At 53.3% G+C, this 19,230-nt stretch overlaps 1 protein-coding gene across 1 annotated transcript in view; it reads left to right on the top strand.

Moving 5' to 3' along the window:
- Positions 1-446: 446 nt before the first annotated feature.
- Positions 447-19,230, top strand: part of LOC118700683 (zinc finger protein 271-like) — a gene marked incomplete at its 5' end in the record, with an annotated part of 83,707 nt that continues 64,923 nt past the window's right edge. Inside the window, one exon of the mRNA XM_054518111.1 lies at positions 447-1,494. Coding sequence (XP_054374086.1) covers positions 447-1,494 — 1,048 coding nt within the window. The remainder of the gene's footprint in view (positions 1,495-19,230) is intronic.

The following is a 19,230-nucleotide window of genomic DNA, read 5'->3' as shown; positions in this document are numbered from 1 at the left end:
AGATGGAGGAGGAGGCTGCGAGGAAGAGGAAGGAGCCCCGGGACACCCAGGCAGGTGAGGAGGAAGTCAGTGCCCCTTTCCCCCTCTCTCCTGCTCCATCTCCCAGCCCAGCACAGCCCCTGGCTGTAGGACAACCCTGCTGCCAACCCCGTCCTGCCGGGGATGCACTGGGGGGATCTCCTTCCCCTTCCCTCTGGCACGGAGGCAAATCCCATCCTCTCCTTGTCCTTCCTCCCCCCGGGAAGGAGCTGAGGATGGAGACCAGAGAGGTGAAATCCCCACAGCAGAAACTCATGGATGAGGCCATTTTGAGTGGCTCCAGGGCACAGGAATCCAATGGGGAGGAAAATCCCCAGAGATTCTACAGGAAGAGGGCCTCCAAACCCAGCCCAGGGTGCTCTGAGGAGGAAAGACCCACCCTGAGCCAGGAAGGTGGGCAGAGCTTCAGCCAGAGCTCAGAGCTGGTGGCCCATGGGCAGCCTCCTGATGGGGAGAAGCCCCACAAGTGCTTGGAGTGTGGGAAGAGCTTCAGGCAGAGCAGCACCCTGATCAGCCACCAGATGATCCACACTGGGGAATGGCCCTACGAGTGTGGGGAGTGTGGGAAGGGCTTCAGCTGCAGCTCTGCCCTCATCATCCACCAACGCATCCACACTGGGGAGAGGCCCTATGAGTGTCCTGAGTGCCAGAAGAGGTTTCAGACCAGCTCCAGTCTCCTCCAGCACCAGCAGATTCACACGGATGAGAGGCCCTTCCGCTGCTCTGACTGTGGGAAGGGCTTCAAGCGCAACTCCACCCTCATCACCCACCAGCGCATCCACGCTGGGGAGAGGGAGAGGCCCTACGAGTGTCCCCAGTGTCAGAAGAGGTTTTACACCAACTCCGATCTCCTCCTGCATGAGCGGATTCACACGGATGAGAGGCCCTTCCGCTGCCCTGACTGTGGGATGGGCTTCAAGCGTAACTCCCACCTCATCAGGCACCAGCGGATCCACACCGGGGAGAAGCCCTACAAGTGTGGGGAATGTGGGATGAGCTTCAGCCAGAACTCTAACCTGATCTCCCACCAGAAGACCCACACCAGGGAACGACCCTATGAATGTGGGGAATGTGGGAAGAGCTTTAGGCAGAAGTCTCTCTTGATCTGCCACCAGAGGATCCACACTGGGGAAAGGCCATACAACTGTGGGGAATGTGGGATGACCTTTAGTAGGAAGCCCCAAATGATCATCCACCAAATGATCCACACAGGGGAGAGGCCCTACCAGTGCCCCGAGTGTCAGAAGAGGTTTCACACCAGCTCTCAGCTCCTCCAGCACCAGCGCATTCACACGGATGAGAGGCCCTTCCTCTGCCCCGACTGCGGGAAGGGCTTCAAGCACAACTCCACCCTCATCACCCACCGGCGCATCCACACTGGGGAGAGGCCCTACGAGTGTCCCCAGTGTGGGAAGAGCTTCACCAGCAGCTCTCACTTGAGCAGACACCAACGGAGGCACCAGTAAAGAAGCCCTGCAAATGCCCCAACTGCAGGAAGAGCTTCATGCACTGCTCCAGCTTCATCCCCCATTGGAGACCCCACGTTGGTCAGGGCCCTGGTGATCCGTGTTCCCTGTGATCCATGCTGGGAAGACACCTGTACCTTTTGTTGCCCCTGCCAATGACATGATGTGGGATTGGAGAACATGAGGGTCTGGCCATGGCCCTGTCATTACATTCACTCCCACCTCAGTTCATTGCCAGGGGCAGGAAAGGGACTCTCTCTCTCCCTGAGAAAAAGGGTGTCCTTTCCAGACAGGAGGAAATACATTGCCAGGAAGAACTCGTTGTTGATGTTGTAGTTTTCTCTGTAAATAGTTTTACTTATCCCTTCTGTTATCAATATTGTTTCTGTTCCTGTTTGTTCCTTATCTCGTTGCTGTTCCCAATAAATTGTTCTTTCCCCAGCCCGGGATCTTTGCCTTTTGTGCTTTCCATGGCAGGTGAGAGGGCAGTGAGGGCAGCGCGGTTTTAGCGGGAGCAGGAAATTGGGGAATCCCATTCCTGAAGCCCGGCCTGTGGAAACCGAGCATCCCAGCTGGTGCCAGCCCTGGTGGCCATGGCAACCACCCCTGGCATGGGGTCTCCATGGAGCTGCCAAGGGACTGAGCATAGCAACAGGGGGCTGGGGATGGTTGCCATGGAAACTGACCATAGCAACAGGGGACTGGTGATGGTTGCCTGCTAAGGATCAGATTTGTCACAGGCCCTCAGAGGGGTTCCATGGGGACATTCCAAGAATCTCCAGGCTGTTCCAGAGCTGCAATGCCACAGACAGAGACAGGGGCTCCATGGAGACCTCCGAGGGGTTTCTGGGCTGGTAAAGAGCCCTGTGGTCAGAGGCAGTCACAGCCATTCCATGGTGACATCCCAGGAGTCCCCAGGCTGCCAATGAGCCGGGATGTCCCAGACACTCACAGGGGTTCCTGTCATGGACACAGCGGGAGCTTCAGGCCGTGTTAGTGAAGCTCCTGTTGGGTCACGATCCCTATGCTCCCCATAGATCCCCAAATGTCACTGTTGAATCAGTGTTCCATGCTTTCTTTCCAATGGAAAACAACCATCCTTATCCTCCAGGTGTCCATGTCTGAAATTGGGATTCCACCTCCAAAATTCTGTATATCCAAAGGTTACTCCCAGGCACAATCTGCCAGTACCATCAAGCCTGGCTGGCCTTGACCTCTGGTGGCTGCCCCTGCAACACTGGGTCTGGGTTCTTCCCTTCCCCTGGAGATCACTGGGACACTGTGGGGACCTCATGCAACCAAGGGGATCCTTGTGGCACCACTGGAGCCCATGGAACCAAGGGGCCATGGTGACACAGTGGGGCTTCATGGAACCCAGAGACCATTATGGCTCTGTGGGGCCTGATGGAACCATGGAGACCATTGGGACCCTTCAGGGCCTGGTGTCACCAAGGGGGCATTATGGCACCTCAGGGCCTCATGGAAGCGAGGGACCATTGGGACACTGTGGGGCCCCATGGAACTGAGGGAACATGGAACAGGCCTGGCTGGCTTGGCCTCCCAGGGGCCACCTGACAGGTCTGGCTGATGTTGGGATGTCAAGGGCTGCCTCTCATCAGCTCCTGGAACACTGGGGCTCCATGCTTTCCTTGCTATAGAAAAGAACCATCCCTCTTTTTAAATGTCCATTGCCAAAATTGGTATTCTCTCTAAAAATTTTCCTATATGCAAGGGTTTCTCTCAAAAAAAAACAACTGCCACTTCTGGCTGGCCTTGTCCTCTGGTGGTCACTCTCTTCTGCCTGGCAAACACTGGGGCTCTGTTCCTTCCTTCCTATGGAAAAGAACTGTCTTTCATGTCCAGGGTCCATGGCCAAAATTAGAATTTGGCCTCCCAAATTCCATATATCCAAAGATTGCTCCCAGACAAAAGTAGCAAGGACAGACAGGTCAGGCTGGCCCTATCCTCTGGTGATTTTCTTAGACTCTGAGCTGAATGCTTTCAGTTGAAAAAACCTTGGAAAGGGCCCAGAGATCTCCCAAGAAGCGTTTTTGAGGACTTGGGCACATGAACACTACATATGGACAAAGGAACTCTGGGCTCTGTGCTGTTGTGAGGGTTTGGCATCATGGAAGTGATGTTCTAAGAGAAGCTGCTAGCAGTTTCCTCCGTGTCTGACTAAAAATCCAATCAGTAATTATCTTTGAGAATTGACAATCTGTTAAACCACTAAGGAAACTGTACACGCCTCTGTGAAGACACATGTTAAAGATGAGAATGCCCAGGAGGGTCTCTTTCCCTTCTGGCTGGCACAGAGGTAACAAGGCTGACCCGGCCCCGTCTCAGCCAGGCCGGGCCGGGCGGCTCCTGCCGTGGGGCCGGGCCCCATCCCAGGGACCCCGCCAGGCCCCATCGGCTGCCGGGCAAGGCAGGGGAGGCCGCGGGGCCGAGGCCGGGCCGGGCCATGGCTGCAGTTGGGAACATCTGGGCCCTGCTGAGCCCTGCCCCGCCACCTGCCCGGGCCCAGCCAGGATCCGCCGGGCCCCAGGAGCAGCCCCGGGCCGCGCCGGCTCGGCCAAGATTCTGCCACCCTTGGGGTTCAGCCGCAAGCCCCGGGCAGGGGCAGGAGAAGCCATCGGCCCCCGGCCGTGCTGCTGCTGTGCTCTAGCCTGGCTGCTGAGATCCTGGCCCTGCCCCAGCGCGGCCCATCCTGACACAGCCCCAGCACAGCCGCTGCAGAAACCTCCATCGTAAAACAGCTCCTACCGCAAGCACCGAGCCCGGCCGGGGTCACGGAACCATCTGCAGGCCCTGGGTGAGATATGAACTCTTTCAGTGCTTCCATCCTCCCTTGAGAGAGAGAAAAGGACAGAGTGCAGACACACAGAGGAGCAACATGAAGATACTGAGGTCAGTGAAGAGGAAGTTGAGTCCCAGATGGGAGGGATGAGGAGATGCCTTGATCTTGGGGCAGAAATCCTCTTGTAAAGCTATGGAGAAGGATGCAATTGATACATCAGACTCTCTTTTTCCCTACAAAGCATTGAAAAGTATGGGGAGATGACTTGTTCAGCAAAGGCCTCCATGCAAAATAAGCAAATGTTGAAGTAGCTGTGATCCCATGAGAAGTTTGAATGCAGAAAAAGAAAAGAGTGATGAAACTGTGCCCTCAGGGAGAGAAGAAGACCTCTCTTCTCAGAGATGAAGATGGTTTCAGAAATAGATAAGGAGAACATTTACTCTTAAACAGCTCATCTTTAAACTAATACCCCATAAGGTGACATGGCCCATAAACACAGCTGTAAAAGACCTGTGAAAAACTGGGAGGAACATCACAATTGCAGATTTTTCCGGGCAGCTGCTATTCATGGAAATTGAGAGCCACAAGAGAACTGTTTTCTTATGGAGAAGTCTTCCTTAGCATGAAAGAAAGACTCCTCTCCCTAAGTGAGCTGAAGAAAGACTATTCTAGACGTGGTAAACTGACTGAAATTTCTAGATTTTGTCTCTTTACATTGTTAGTAAGAAAGAAAAGGTTGTAGGGAGAGGAGAAGTGCTTTGAAAGTTTTGTTCTTATTACTCTTTCTTTTAGTTTCAATTAATAAATTTTCTTTATACCCTTTTAAAGTTTTGAGACTGTTTTGCCTTTCTCCTAATCCTATCTCACAGCAGGAAATGAGTAATTATATTCTAGTGAGTGCACTGGTAATCAACGAACTCTGAACACACCACAATAACTGAGGCGTTCTGCAAGAAATTTCAAATTGGTGAACCAAAACCACTACAGAAACATTTCTGATGAACTGCACTCAAGCAGAGGGAAATCAAGGCAGAGCCAGGTTTGTCAGGATTTGCTTGATCCTAATGAGCCTCACTGTGCATTTGGAGCTGAGCCTGGAACCTCAGGGCCTGAGACAAGATTGCACAAACCTTGCCAGGAGTCAAAGTCAGACGAAAAACCCCAAAGTGTCTCAAAGCATGAATGGGTCCCTCTGAGGTCCATCCCCAACACAGGCTCCTCATGGACTCCTTGGAGAACAGACTGGAGGCCAGGATGGCACAAAAAATTTCTCAGAGATTCAGAGTGGAAAAGAAAATCCAAACTACCTTAAAAATTTGAGTATCTGAAAGCATTAATGAGCCCCACTGAGTGTCAGTACAAAGCTCTCCAGGGACTCGTTAAAGCAGATAATTGGGGCCATGATTGCACAAAACTCTCACAGAGTCTGGATCAAAAGGGAAACACCAAGTACCTTCAAATAACTGAAGTACCTTGAAGTATTAATGAGCCCCACTGAGTGTTGCTACTGACAAAGCCTCTCCAGGGACTAATTACAGCAGATAATTGGAGGCCATGACTGCACAAACCTCTCAGAGACTCCAAGGCAAAAGGCAAACCCAAAGTCCTTTGAAAAACCTGCAGTCCCTGCAGGGAGCATGAAGGAGCCCCCAGGGCCATTGCTGAGCAAGGCTCCCCAGGGACTCCTTCCAGCAGATCCTTGAGGCCACTGGGATGTGGGCTAGGGGGGGATGCTGAGGGCAGGACAAGGGGCTGACAGTGCCCAGCCTGGCTGGGGCTGTGCCAGGAGGCCCCAGGGCCTCAGGACAAGGTGTCTCCTCCTAGCCCTTGGTAACACAGACCCTGCTGTGCCCCAGGGCACCAAGACTTGGCTTCTCTTTGTCCCCACCTGTCATCACTGCCTGCAGTTCTCTGCTCTGCCTGGGGCCTGGGGACACTTGCTCAGTCCTGTCCCTATCTGGGACCCATTAAAAGTCCAAGAAAGTTTGGAGTTGGATTCTGCCTTGGAGTTCTGGAGAGGTTTCTTCAGCTCCCTCTCAGGGACTGATGTCCAGGGCCTGAGCACAAAGCCCCAGAGGCTGATTAAAGTCCTTGTGCTGTGTCTGTGCTGCTGAGCTGGGCTGGGCTCCTGGCCCAGAGGCAGCTCCTGCTCACCAAGAAGAGCTTCAGAAGCACATTTCTCTTGAGGAGCAGCTCTTCTGCCAGCCCAGCAGGGCTGGGGCACTGCCTGCAGCCAGCCCGGGCACAGCACAGAGGCACAGAGAGCTTCAATCAGTCAGGGCAGGGAAGGGGCTGAGAAGTGCCTGGGGCACAATCACTGCCAGCCCTTGGCACAGGAACCTCTGGCTGCAGGACAATGCAGCTGCAGCTCCTGGAGCCATCTCCTGCAGCTGGAACATGCCAATGCCTGCAGAGCCTGTGAGTACATTCTCTGCTTGTCTCTTGTGCAGAGCAGCCAGGGGTGCCCAGGGCTGTCCTGCAGAGCAGGGTCCTGCAGCCCAGGGCGCTGTGCTGGGGCAGGGACTCTGCTGCCTGCCAGGGACAGCTCTCAGCCAGCCCTGGCAGTTTCTCCCAGCGCTGGGCAGAAGCTCTGGGGGGAAGGAGCCGCCCTGAGCAGGGCAGGGGCTGCTGCTGAGAGGGGCTGGGTGGGGCAGGGCTGCTCCCAGCTCCAGACCAGCCTGGGCACAGCTCCGCAGGGCACTTCCCGAAGAAGGTAAGCCTGGGATTGCTGGAAAGATCAGGAGCTTTCCTGAGAGTGTTTTCCATTTCCTGCTTGGAGAAGGATGGGAACATTGGGGTGATGACAAAAAGATTTTTTTTATTTTATACAATTTTCATATATTTGTATCTCTACAAATTACTATTACATAGTTATAAATCTATATTCCTTTTTTAAGTCTATTAAACTCTTAATGAACTCTATTACTATTATATACATCTATAACTATAATCCTTTATTACCTTTATTATTTTCCCTAACCTTTTTCTTTGATTTTAGAAAAATAAGGTGACTGTCTAAATGCATTCCTGAAATACATATAGTATACAATACATATGGTATCCTGTATCATCCTTTTATCAGTAAGAGGACCTACAAGAAGAACATTTTGGTTTTTGACCAGAATGTGAGCAGTCATAACAAAAAGTGAAGGCAAAGAAGCCCTTGGACCTACTCCAATGGATTGAGCCAGGGCCGTGTAACTGGGGTAAGTGAATCTCATATTGGATGTTCCTGTTCAATATCCTAATTAATCAACCTTAATAAATTGTTGAAATCAGGGCCCGGGTGTGCCCCATCCCCACTGGGACACCTGGAAACTTCCAGTTAATGTCTGGTTTTTACTTTACTGTTCTAACACTATTGCAAGGGGATTTTTTTCTCTTTTGATTATAAAAAAACAAGGGGATGAGAGAAGCAGAGCAGGAATTGTAATCCAAGAATCCCAGGACATTCTGAGTTGAAAGGGACACACAGGATCATCAAAGGAATGTTTGATCTTTTACAGGGACTGCAGAACTGTAAATTAAGTTGATCAGTGTCTCTGCTGGGAGCCTCCCAAAGGGCCCTCAGCCACTCCTCAGCCCTGCACAGCAGCAGCATCACCTTTGCAGGGCCCAGCAGGGCTCTCCTGAGCTGCCCTTGCCCAGCTGCACACAGAGCCTGCCCCAGCCAGGGCCCTGCACACAGGCAGGTTTCTGTAGGGCCCCAGCCAGGGCACACAGGCTGGGATGGGCTCTGTGAGCGCTGGCAGGGACAAGGCTCCTCTCAGGAGGGAATGTCCAGGCCCAGGGAGATGCTCAGGGAAGGAGAGGGGGCTGGAGAGAGCAGGGCTGGGGCAGGAGGGCACTGTTGGTGTGTGGGAGGTGCCGGGCACAGCTGGGCACGGGAACACTGTCCTGAGTGCCCGGCTGTCTCTGCCCTGCCCTCTCAGGCACAGCACCACAACATCTGCTCTTGGTTCTGCACTGCCCTGACATTGGCACTGTTATCTGCTGCTCTCAGGGAGGCTCTGGCATCTGCAGCAGCTGAGTCAGGCCCTGCCCTTGGCATTCCTGCCAGGCAGGGCTGTCCATGGGAATGGGGTGTCCAAGCTTCCCTGGCACCTGTGGGGCTGTGGGCAAAGCAGTCCATGGCAAAGGGGAATGAGCTGAGCCCCCTCCCTGAGATCCCATCATGGGCACAGCCAGGAATCTCCTTGCTGTGCCCTGCCAGGCTCTGAGCTGCCCTCCTGGGTGCAGATCTGTGCCAGAGCCTCTGGGAGTTCCCTGAATGTCCCACGGGCAAGGGCAGTGCTGCCACAGCTGAGGAAATGGTGCTGGGTTTGCCCAGGGAGCCGTGAGTGTCCTTGGCACAAGGGGGTGCTGAGACCTTGCCCAGAGACCTTGAGAGAGGGTGAGACATTCAGGGATCCCTCTGCTCTGGGCAGGGTCTGGTTTAGCCCAGGGGGACCAAGGAGTGTGATTGTGCTCTGATTGCAGCCAAAGGTTTTCCCACAGCAGGTAGAAGGGTGAGTGTGTCCCAGCTGTAGGCATTGTCTACAGGGAATAGCCCAGGTTTGGCTCCAAGCAGCCTCTCCTGACTTGTGACTGTCCTTTCTCCATGAACAGGTCCCTATGTGCAGCCGCCGCAAATGTCCAACAGCAGCTCCATCAGGCACTTCCTCCTGCTGGCATTGGCAGACACGCGGCAGCTGCAGCTCCTGCACTTCTGCCTCTTGCTGGGCATCTCCCTGGCTGCCCTCCTGGGCAACGGCCTCATCATCAGCACCGTAGCCTGCGGCCACCACCTGCACACGCCCATGTTCTTCTTCCTGCTCAACCTGGCCCTCAGCGACCTGGGCTTCATCTGCACCACTGTCCCCAAAGCCATGCACAATTCCCTCTGGGACACCAGCAACATCTCCTACACTGGATGTGCTGCTCAGCTCTTTTTCTTTGTTTTCTGCGCTACAGCAGAGTATTTCCTCCTGACCATCATGTGCTACGACCGCTACGTGTCCATCTGCAAACCCCTGCACTATGGGACTGTCCTGGGCAGCAGAGCTTGTGCCCACATGGCAGCAGCTGCCTGGGCCAGTGCCTTTCTCACTGCTCTCATGCACACGGCCAATACATTTTCCCTGCCCCTGTGCCATGGCAATGCCCTGGGCCAGTTCTTCTGTGAAATCCCACAGATCCTCAAACTGTCCTGCTCCAAATCCTACCTCAAGGAACTGGGACTTCTTGCTGTTAGTGTGTCTTTGGTATTTGGTTGTCTTGTGTTCATTGTTTTCTCTTATGTGCAAATTTTCAGGGCTGTGCTGAGGATCCCCTCTGAGCAGGGACGGCACAAAGCCTTTTCCACCTGCCTCCCTCATCTGGCTGTGCCCTCCCTGTTCCTCAGCACTGGCACATTTGCCTACCTGAAGCAGCCGCAGGGCTGCATAGAACCGAGGGGCTATGGTGACATTGTGGAACCCCATTGAACCAAGGGTTCATTGTGACACTGCAGGGCTGCGTGGAACCAAACTTCCAGGGTGACACAGAGGGGCCTCCAGTCATCAATGGTCCATTGTGACACTGTGGAGCCAAAGGAGACCATTGTGACACTGCAAAACCCCAGGGTCCAAAGGTCCATTGTGACATTGCAGGGCTCATGGAACAGAGGAGTTACATGACATTGTGGGGGCTGGGGAGCCATGGAGACCATTGTGACACTGCAAGGCCTCGTGGAATCATTGGGACCATTGTGACACTGCAGGGCCTTGTGGCATCATTGGCACCATTGTGACACTCTGGGACCCCACTGAACCAAGGGTCCATTGTGACACTGCTGGACCCCATGGAATCAAGTTACCATTAGGACACTGTGGGGCCCCATGGAACCAAGGGGACCATGGTGATAGTGCAGGACCACATAAAACCAAGGGAACACAGAAAAGGTCTGGTTGGTTTGGCCTCCCATGGACTACCTAATTGGTCCAGCTGGTCTTGGCATGTTGAGGCTCTCTTCCCATCTGCTGCTGGAACACTGGGGCTCCATGCTTTTCTTGCCAGGGGAAAGAAATCTCCTTCTCCTCCAGGCACCCATGGCCACAATTAGGATTTAACCTCCAAATTTCCTTATTTCCACAGATTTTTCCCATAGGAATATGGCCAGGACAAGTCTGGCTGGCAATGGTTTCATAAGGGTCACCTCTCATTGGTCCCTGAAACACTGGGGAAGGCTCTGTGCTTTCCTTCCTATGGGAAAGAACTGTGCTGCTTCTGCATGTGCCCATGGCCAAAATTGGGTTTCCAACTCCAAAATTCCTTAAATGCAAGGACTGCTCCCAGACAAAATCTGCCATTCCTGACAAGTCTGGATGGCCTTGGCCTAGTGAGGCTCTCACCTGCCTTCCAAACACTGGGGCTCTGTGTTATGGAAAAGAACTATCTTTCTCACCCAGGTGCCCATGGCCAGAATTGGGATTCCACCTCCAACATTCCCTATTGTGACAAATTGGAGGAGATTGTTGGCTGGAAACATTCTGTGTGTGGGGGAGGAACGGGCAGGTCCAGCCCTGCCCTGCCCTGGAACCCCAATCCCCCCAGAGCCTCTATCCCAGCCCAGCAGTGGCTGCCAGTCCTTGGCACAGCACAGGCAATGCTCCACAGCCACCTCTGCAGCCCCAGCCCAGCTCCTGAGGGACCAAATGAGCCCGAGCCCAAGCCCCACCTGGGGGAAGGGCCCAGGGAGACCAAGGGGTATTGAAGGCCGACCACAAGGTAAGCACACATCTTGACCCTGGATCCTCTTGGAATTTCCATCTGAACAATGCTGGAATCCAGGAGTTGGTAGCTGTGTGTGTGCTTCTCTGTATCACATTTTTCTCTCTTTCTGTGTCTTCTTCTATTTTTGTCCCCTTGCAAATTTTGATTAACTTAAAATTGAACAAGCTACGAGTTTGTGAAGTTGAATGGGCAAAGTTAATGCTTTGAGAAGTGTTTTTTGTGTTGATTGAATGTTGTATTAAACCTTTTGCCAAAGCTTCTCTGATTTTCTAAATTTGCCAATAAAGTCTGTTTTGTTGCTTTGAGCTCCTGACAATCCCTTGTTGGTATTTCTCCAGCATATCCAACTCAGAGGACACAAACAACTGTAAATTCCTTTTAAATGTCTCATTAAGAGAGTTTTTTAGTGGATGGGAGTCAGGGCTTGTGTGTCCTGCTTGGCCCAGCCCAGGCAGGGCTTTCCCAGCCACATTCCACACTCCATTGCCCAGCTGGAGCCGCTGGTGCCTCTGAGTTGTGCTGCCCCAGCCCCAGGGACGCTCTCCTTGTCTGCCCATTCCCCCACGGTCTCTGGGCAGGGATGGCCTCAGTGGGGGCTGCTGACATCCTCAGCAACTTGGAGGCTGCTGCTGAATTTCCCTGCTCCAGAGGCTTGTTCAGCCTTCAGCTCTTCAGTGCAGGAATTCAGTGTCCCAGGGCTCATTAACATTCAGAACACCTTAACAACCCAAGCCTCTGGGAATCATTTGATTTCAGTTCCCAAATCTTTTGTAGTTAATAAGAGAGGTTTCAGAAGTGCATTCAACTGAATGTGTTCTATTTAAAAAGACAGTAAGGAAACATTTTTTAGGTCCTGTTTAGTTTTTTTTTCCCCTTGTTAATAGCAATCTCCAATTGACACTGAATCCAAGTACCTCCTCATGCAGTTTGAATAGGTGTGAAAATCAAGACCCTTCATGGCTGACAATCAATCAGACTCTGTCCCTACCCCCACCCCACCATTTCCCCCATCCAACCCCTGGCACTCAGAGCAGCCTTGTGCAAATCTGAGCTCCCTCCAGCCCAGGCTGCACCTGCAGCTTTCAGCTCCTTGGCTCCAACTCCCACCTGCTTTCCTTGCAGAAGGAGCTGCTCGAGACACAGAGGGATGTTCATTTCTTGTCAGCCAGCAAAGCCAAGGGAAGGCACAGCTCCATCAAATGCAAAAGTCATTCTTGTCCCTGGCTCTGCCCTGCCTCTGATCCCCACAGCCTGTCCTGTTTCCTTCATCCCTGCATTTCCAGGGACTCTCTGGGACAAGGGAGCTCTGCTCTGGCTATGGAGGGCGGTGCAAGTGCCAGCACTGGAGTGGGAACCACAACTCATCAGGTTTGTGTCCTTTGGGGGTCAGGAACTGGTGAGACTCAGAGGCACAGAAAGTTTCTCTTCATGGCCAACAGACCACAGTTGAACAGGACACAATTTAATAACAATCTCACTCTTCCCTGAGCCATGTGCAACATCCCAGCAGTGCCTGATGAGTCCACCATTCACAAGAGATTTCCATACTAGAATTAATTTTAGACAAGCATGGTTCTGTGACAGATATAAACACAATTAAGTTCTTGTATCAAGATGCTCATCCTGGAGTGGGGGCAAAACAGCTCCAACAATTCCTGATTTGCAAAGCTGTCAGTGGTGGATGGAGAAGGGAGGTCAGGCTGCTTTTGGTGCTGAGGAAATGCTGAAACCAGCCTGACTCATTTCATCTCCTCCTGTCCTGGCCGATCTCCCCTCTTTCCCCTTCCACCCACTGGCTTTTGTCTCCCACCAGGCCCCCGGTGAAGAGCCTGGCTCTGTGTTCTCCATCCCCTCCTCACTGGCACTGCCAGGCTGGGATGAGGAGCCCCTCAGCCTTCCCTGCTCTGGGCTGGACAAGCCCAGCTCCCTCAGCCTCTGCTCACAGCCCAAGGGCTCCAGCCCCACCTTGGAGGCCCTTCCCAGGCCCTGCTCCAGCTGCCAGACATCTTTCCTGCCCTGGGCAACCCAAGCCAGGCCACAGTGACCTGGATAATCCCCGTCCTTGATGTCCTGGTCACACAGCCCTGGGGCCTTGTCCCCATGTCAGGCTCTGGGCTGGATCCTGTGGAACATCCTTTTGTGGAGGCTGTGGCTCCAGGTGGGCCAGGGGGATCCCGGGGGACAGGGACCCCGCTGGGCATGGACAGCATTGGACTTGTTGGGAGAAACTGTGAGGGGGAGCTGGGGCCGAGTGACCAACCCAGTGACCTGACACAGCCCTGCTAGGATGGCACACAGCCCCTCTGGGATGTCACAGCCTGCTCTGTGAGCTCACAGCCCCTTCTCTAATGTCACACAGCTGGTCGCTGATGTCACAGCCAACTCTGTGATGTCATCATCTGCTCTGTGATGTCACAGAGGCAGTCTATGATGTCACAGCTGCTGGATGACGTCACATAACCGACTCTCTGATGTCATAGCCCACTCTGTGACCTCATGTTACCAGATGATCAATTGCCTACACCAGGTCAGCTGACACCTGGAGCTTGTTCTCCACATCCCCAGGCCTATGGAAACCACACAAGGCCCATTGTGTGAGAAGGGGAACTGGAAGTTCAGCAGCCTCAGGGTCCTGCCAGCTCAGCCAGGCCCACTGGAACATTGGGGTCCACGACCACCAGGGACCACCAGAGAGACCCCCAGGACAGAAGAACACTTGGGTAAAGGGGAGGGGAAATATGTTAATGATTTTGGGGAAATGATTATCATATGTGTGTTTAGTCCAGGACAATCAATGAATATGTGTGCAAAATACAGAAAATAAACAGAAACTTTCCTGTACTCAGCCTGCAGGGCTTTGGGAGGAGCTCTCCCCCGTGCATCCAGCTGAATAAAGAATGCTGCTTCTTAATGCTACACTGGGGTTAAGGAGTTTTCTGTTTCACTGAATTTTTGGTAACACTCCCACTGCCAAGGAAAGCTCTGTCTGCTGCTGTTCACAGACAGAGAAGGGCTGGGGGCAGATGTGGGGCTCAGAGGCTGCCTGGGGCACAGTGACCATGAAATAATCAAGTTTTCAATGTTCTGTAAAAGAAGGAGGGGCAGCAACAAAACTTCTACACTGGAATTAGGAAGGGCAGACTTTGGCCTATTTAGGATGCTGATTTGGGGAGTATCAAATCAGGTCCTGATTTATTTTAAGGGAAACACCCCTTAAAAACAAAGGGGTCCAGGAAGGACACACGTTTCAATAAGGTAATTTCAGGGGGAAAGAGCAACCTGTCCCAGTGTAGCAAAAGATGAGCTGGTGAGGACAATGACTGGCCTGGCTGCTAATGGAGCTTTTGTGGGAACTCGGGGGATAAAAGGACTGGCAACTCAGGAAGCATTTAAGGATTTAGGTTATTCAGAAAGAAAAGTTAAGATGTGAAAGCTCAATTAGAACTTAACCTGGCAGCTTCTGTAAAAAAAATGTTTCTAAAAAAAAAATTATAGCAAAAGTAGGGAGAAGGAGAACCTCTACTATTTATTGGATGCAGTAGAAAATACAGTAACTAAAGATAAGGAAAAGGCTGAGCTACTTAACACCTTGTTTTTCTCAATTTTCAATAGTAGGACAGGCTGTCCTGAGCTGGTAGATGGGCACAGGGAGCAAAACAGCCCCCTGGAATCCAGAAGGAAGCAGCTGGGGACCTGCTGAGCCGCTCAGATGCTCACAGGTGTCTCTGGGATCCATCCTAGGGAAAGTACAGAGCCCCAGGGTTTCATTAGCAGAAGAGACCCTCAACATGCCAAGGTCAGCTGGACTCAGTCAGGTGGCCTCTGGGAGGGTAAGACAGACCATTTCCATGTTCCCTTGGTTTTATGGGGCCCTTCAGTATCATAATGGTGCCTTGATTCCATGCGGTCCAGTAGTGTCACAATGGTCTCCATGGTTCCCCAGGCCCCACAATGTCACGGGACTCCTCTGTTCCATGAGCCCTTCAATGTCACAATGGACATTTGACCCTGGGGGTTTGCAGTGTCACAATGGTCTCCTTTGGCTCCACAGTGTCACAATGGACCATTGATGACAGGAGGCCCCTCTGTGTCACCCTGGAGCTTTGGTTCCATTCAGCCCTGCAGTGTCACAAAGGCCTCTTGGTTTCAGGAGGCCCCACAGTATCACAATGGTCCTCTTGGTTCTGTGGGGACCCCACAGTCACAGTGGTCTCACTGGTTCCATGAGGCTTCACAGTATTACAATGCTTGGCTTATTCCATGGGGCCTCATAGTGTCACAATGGTCTCCATGATCCCATGAGTCCCCTCAGTGTCACAATGGCTGCTTGGTCTCGCAAGGCCCACTGTGTCACAATGGTCCCTTGGTCTCACAGGGCCCCACAGTGTCACAATGGTCCCTTGGTCTCACAGGGCCCCACAGTGTCACAATGCTCCCTTGGTTCCATGGGCCCTCTGCTGCTGCATTCCCCCCTCCCCTTCTCAGGCCGCCCTGCCAGCTGAGAAATGCTCCTTGGGCCTCGGCCTTGGCCAACAGCCCCTGGGCTCAGCTCCTCTGCAGCTCATCACAAACACTGTCTGCTCCAGGCACTGCTGCTGCCCAACCAGCTCCTGCTTTCTGTAGGAGCAGCCCTGGAAACTGGTTTTGTTCCCTCCGTGGCACAACATCCCTGTTCTCACACTGCCAAAGAAAGCTGTGGATGCCAAGTGCGGCCAGGATGAACCATTGCTGGCACTGAAGCCCCTCTCTTGGGGCCCTGCAAACAGCGCTCCAAAAGGAGCCCTTGGAGCTCTCCTGGGCCAGCAACTCCCTCTGAGTGGGGCCTCTCCCAGCCGGGAACTCTCCCGTTTGCTGCACTTGGGGATCCCCAACAGCGACGGAGCCTGGGCCGATCCCCCCACTCCTCCAGGCTCAACCCTTCACCCTCTGGGGAGATGCCAAAGGATCCACAGGGAGCATTTCCTGCCCTCAGGGGAATTTCTCCCAGGTGCCTTGCACTGACTCTTTGTGGAACATCCTCTGGGGGAGGCTGCGGCGCTGGGGGCGGGGGGACCCGGGGGGACAGGGGACCCCGCTGTGCACGAGCAGGGTTGGACTGCTCTGGGGGGAACTGTGAGGGGGGCTGGGGCAGAGTGACCTCCCCAGTGACCTCACACAGCCCCTGTGATGTCACACAGCCCCTGTGATGTCACACAGCATCCTGTGATGTCACACAGTCAATGATGAGATGTTACCCTATGATGTGATACAGCTGCTCTGTGATGTCACAGAAGTGTCTGTGATGTCACAGAAGTCTCTGTGACATCACAGACTGTTCTATGATATTACACAGCCACCCAGTGATGTCACCACTCTCTGATGTCACTGACCCACCCTCTATGATGGCAGAGTCTGCTCTATGGCCTCACACTATGATTGCACAGACAGCTGTGTGATGTCACAACTCCCTCAGAGATGCCACAAGACCCACTCTGTGATGTCATACTGACACTTTGTAATGTCACAGCACAGACTTTCACCTCACAGCCAGGTCTATGATGTCATACAGCCATGCCATGATGTCACAGCCTGCTCTGTGATGTCACACAGTTCCCTCTATGATTTTGTAGCTGCTCAGTGACCTCACACAATGAGCTCTGTCATGTCACAGCCCAATCTGTGACCTCACACAGCCCACTCTGTGCTGTCACACAGCCCCTTTCTGACATCACAGCTGCTCTGTGCCTCCATGACACAGCCACAGAGGAGCTGCTGTGACACAGCGCCCTCTGGGACATGCCACAGCCCCTGGCAGTGCTGAGCCCCTGGGAGCTCTGTCTGTGCCCTGCTGGTGTCCCTGAGGGGCCCTGGCAGTGCCCCAGCCCTGCTGGGATATGCACAGGAGCTGCTCCTGGCCAGAGCTGTCTCTCTGCAGCTCTGCTGCCCTTGCCAGGAGCTGCCTCTGGGCCAGGAGCCTGGCCCAGCTCAGCAGCACAGACACAGCACAAGGACTGTAATGACCCTCTGGGGCTTTGGTGCTCTTTGTGTCTGCCATGTCTCTGATATTTCAGAGACTTGGTGACAGCAAGGCCTCACAGAACAAGGAGTCAGGTGTGAGACTGTGCAAACTCATGGAACAAAGGGTCCATTGTGACTCTGCAGAACCCCATGGAACCAAAATCCATTTTGGCACACTGGGGCTACATTGAACCGATTGTGATACACCACTTGGTGATACTGCAGATCCAAGGACACCATTGTGACCCTGAGAAACCTCTTGGAACCAAGGGGCCATTCTGACTTACCAAGGCCTTGTGGAATCATGGGTCCATTGTGACACTGTAGAACCAAGGAGACTGCTGTTGGCTGTGTGAAAGCTCATGGAACCAGAAATCCATTGTGACACAGCAAGGCCTTGTGGAACCAAGGGTCCCTTGTTAAACTCTGTGGCCTCATGGAATCATGAGCCATTGTGACACAGCGTGGCCACATGGAGCCAAGGGGCCACTGTGACACCGCAGATCCAAGGAGACCATTGTGACTTAGGAACCTCATGGAACCGAGAGTTGATTGTTACACTGTGGGGCCGGTGGAACCAAGGGGAACGCAGTGACTTTGTGGGGCCTCATGGAACAATGGAGACTAATCTGACACTTTGGGACCCACTGGAACCAAGGGGCCATTATAGCATGGCAGGGCCTCATGGAACCAAGGGGACTACAGTGAACCCTGGGGGTCTCCATGGGATGAAGGGTCCAAGGAACCAAGGATACCATTGTGACACTCTGGGGCATCATGGAACCAAAGGTCCATTGTGACACAGCAGGGCCTTGTGGAGCCAAGGGGACCACAGTGACACTGCGGGGCTCCATGAAAGCAATGGTCTGTTGTGACACTTTGAGGCCTTATGGAATCATGGAGACCATGGTGACACCAAAGGCCTCATTGAAACAAGGGGCCATTGTGACACTAGAAGGCCTCTTGGAAGCAAGGAATCATTGTGGTACCATGGAGCGTTGGCAGGCCAAGGGGCAGTTGTCACACTGTGTGGCACCAAGGAGTCCATTGTGACACTACAGGGCCCCATGGAACTAAGGATTTGTGGAACAGTGCTGGAACACATGGAACCAAAGGTCCATTGTGACACTGCGGGGCCTCATGGAATCCTGGAGGCCATGATGACACTTTGAGGTCTCGTTGAATCAAGGGGCTCTGCAGGGCCTCATGGAACCAAGGAGCCCCTTCTGACATTGTGAGTCCCCATGGAACCAAGGTCAAGTGTGACACCATGGAACCAAGGAGACTGTTGTTGTCTGGTTTTGGCAGTACAAAAGCTCATGGAACAAAAAGTCCATTGTGACATTGTGGGGCCTCATAGAACCAAGGAGACTGACATGACACTTTGGGACCCACTGGAACCAAGGGGCCATTGTGACACCACAGGGCCTCATAGAACCAAGGAGCCATTGTAGCACAGCAGGGCCTCATGGAATCAAGGGGATCACAGTGACCCTGTGGGGCTCCACAAGGGGCCCTGGGGCTCTGTAAGGGGCTGTGGGGCTCCATGATACCATGGGGCCATTTTGACTGTGGAACCAAGGATACCATTGTTATACTATGGGGCATCATGGAACCAAGGAGGCCATTGTGAACCAGCAGGGGAACCTGCTGAGACAATTGTGACACTTCAAGGGCCACTGTGGAGCTGCAGGGCCTCGTGGAACCAATGAGACCATTGTGACATGGCACAGCCTCATGGGAGCAAGGGGCTGCTGTGACACTATGGGGCCTTGTAGACCTGAGGGGCCCTTGTGACCCTGTGTGGCACCATGGAACCAAGGAGAGCACTGTGACATTGCAGGGCTCCGTGGAACTGGGAACTCGTGTGGCAGGGAGGAGCCCAATTGACACTGAATCCAAGTACCTCCCCATGCAATTGGAATAGATATGAAAATCCAGACCCTTCATGGCTGACAATCAATCAGACTCTGTCCCTGCCCCCACCCCACCATTTCCCCCATCCAAGCCCTGGCACTCAGAGCAGCCTTGTGCAAATCTAAGCTCCCTCCAGCCCAGGCTGCACCTGCAGCTTTCAGCTCCTTGGCTCCAGCTCCCACCTGATTTCCTTGGAGAAGGAGCTGCCCGAGACACAGAGGGATGTTCATTTCTTGTCAGCCAACAAAGCCAAGGGAA

This window comes from Molothrus ater, chromosome 34 (assembly GCF_012460135.2).
Source record: "Molothrus ater isolate BHLD 08-10-18 breed brown headed cowbird chromosome 34, BPBGC_Mater_1.1, whole genome shotgun sequence".
NCBI classification, from domain to species: Eukaryota; Metazoa; Chordata; class Aves; order Passeriformes; family Icteridae; genus Molothrus; species Molothrus ater.
The sequence above is the reverse complement of the archived record's forward strand: the minus strand, read 5'-3'. Positions and strand labels throughout refer to the sequence as shown.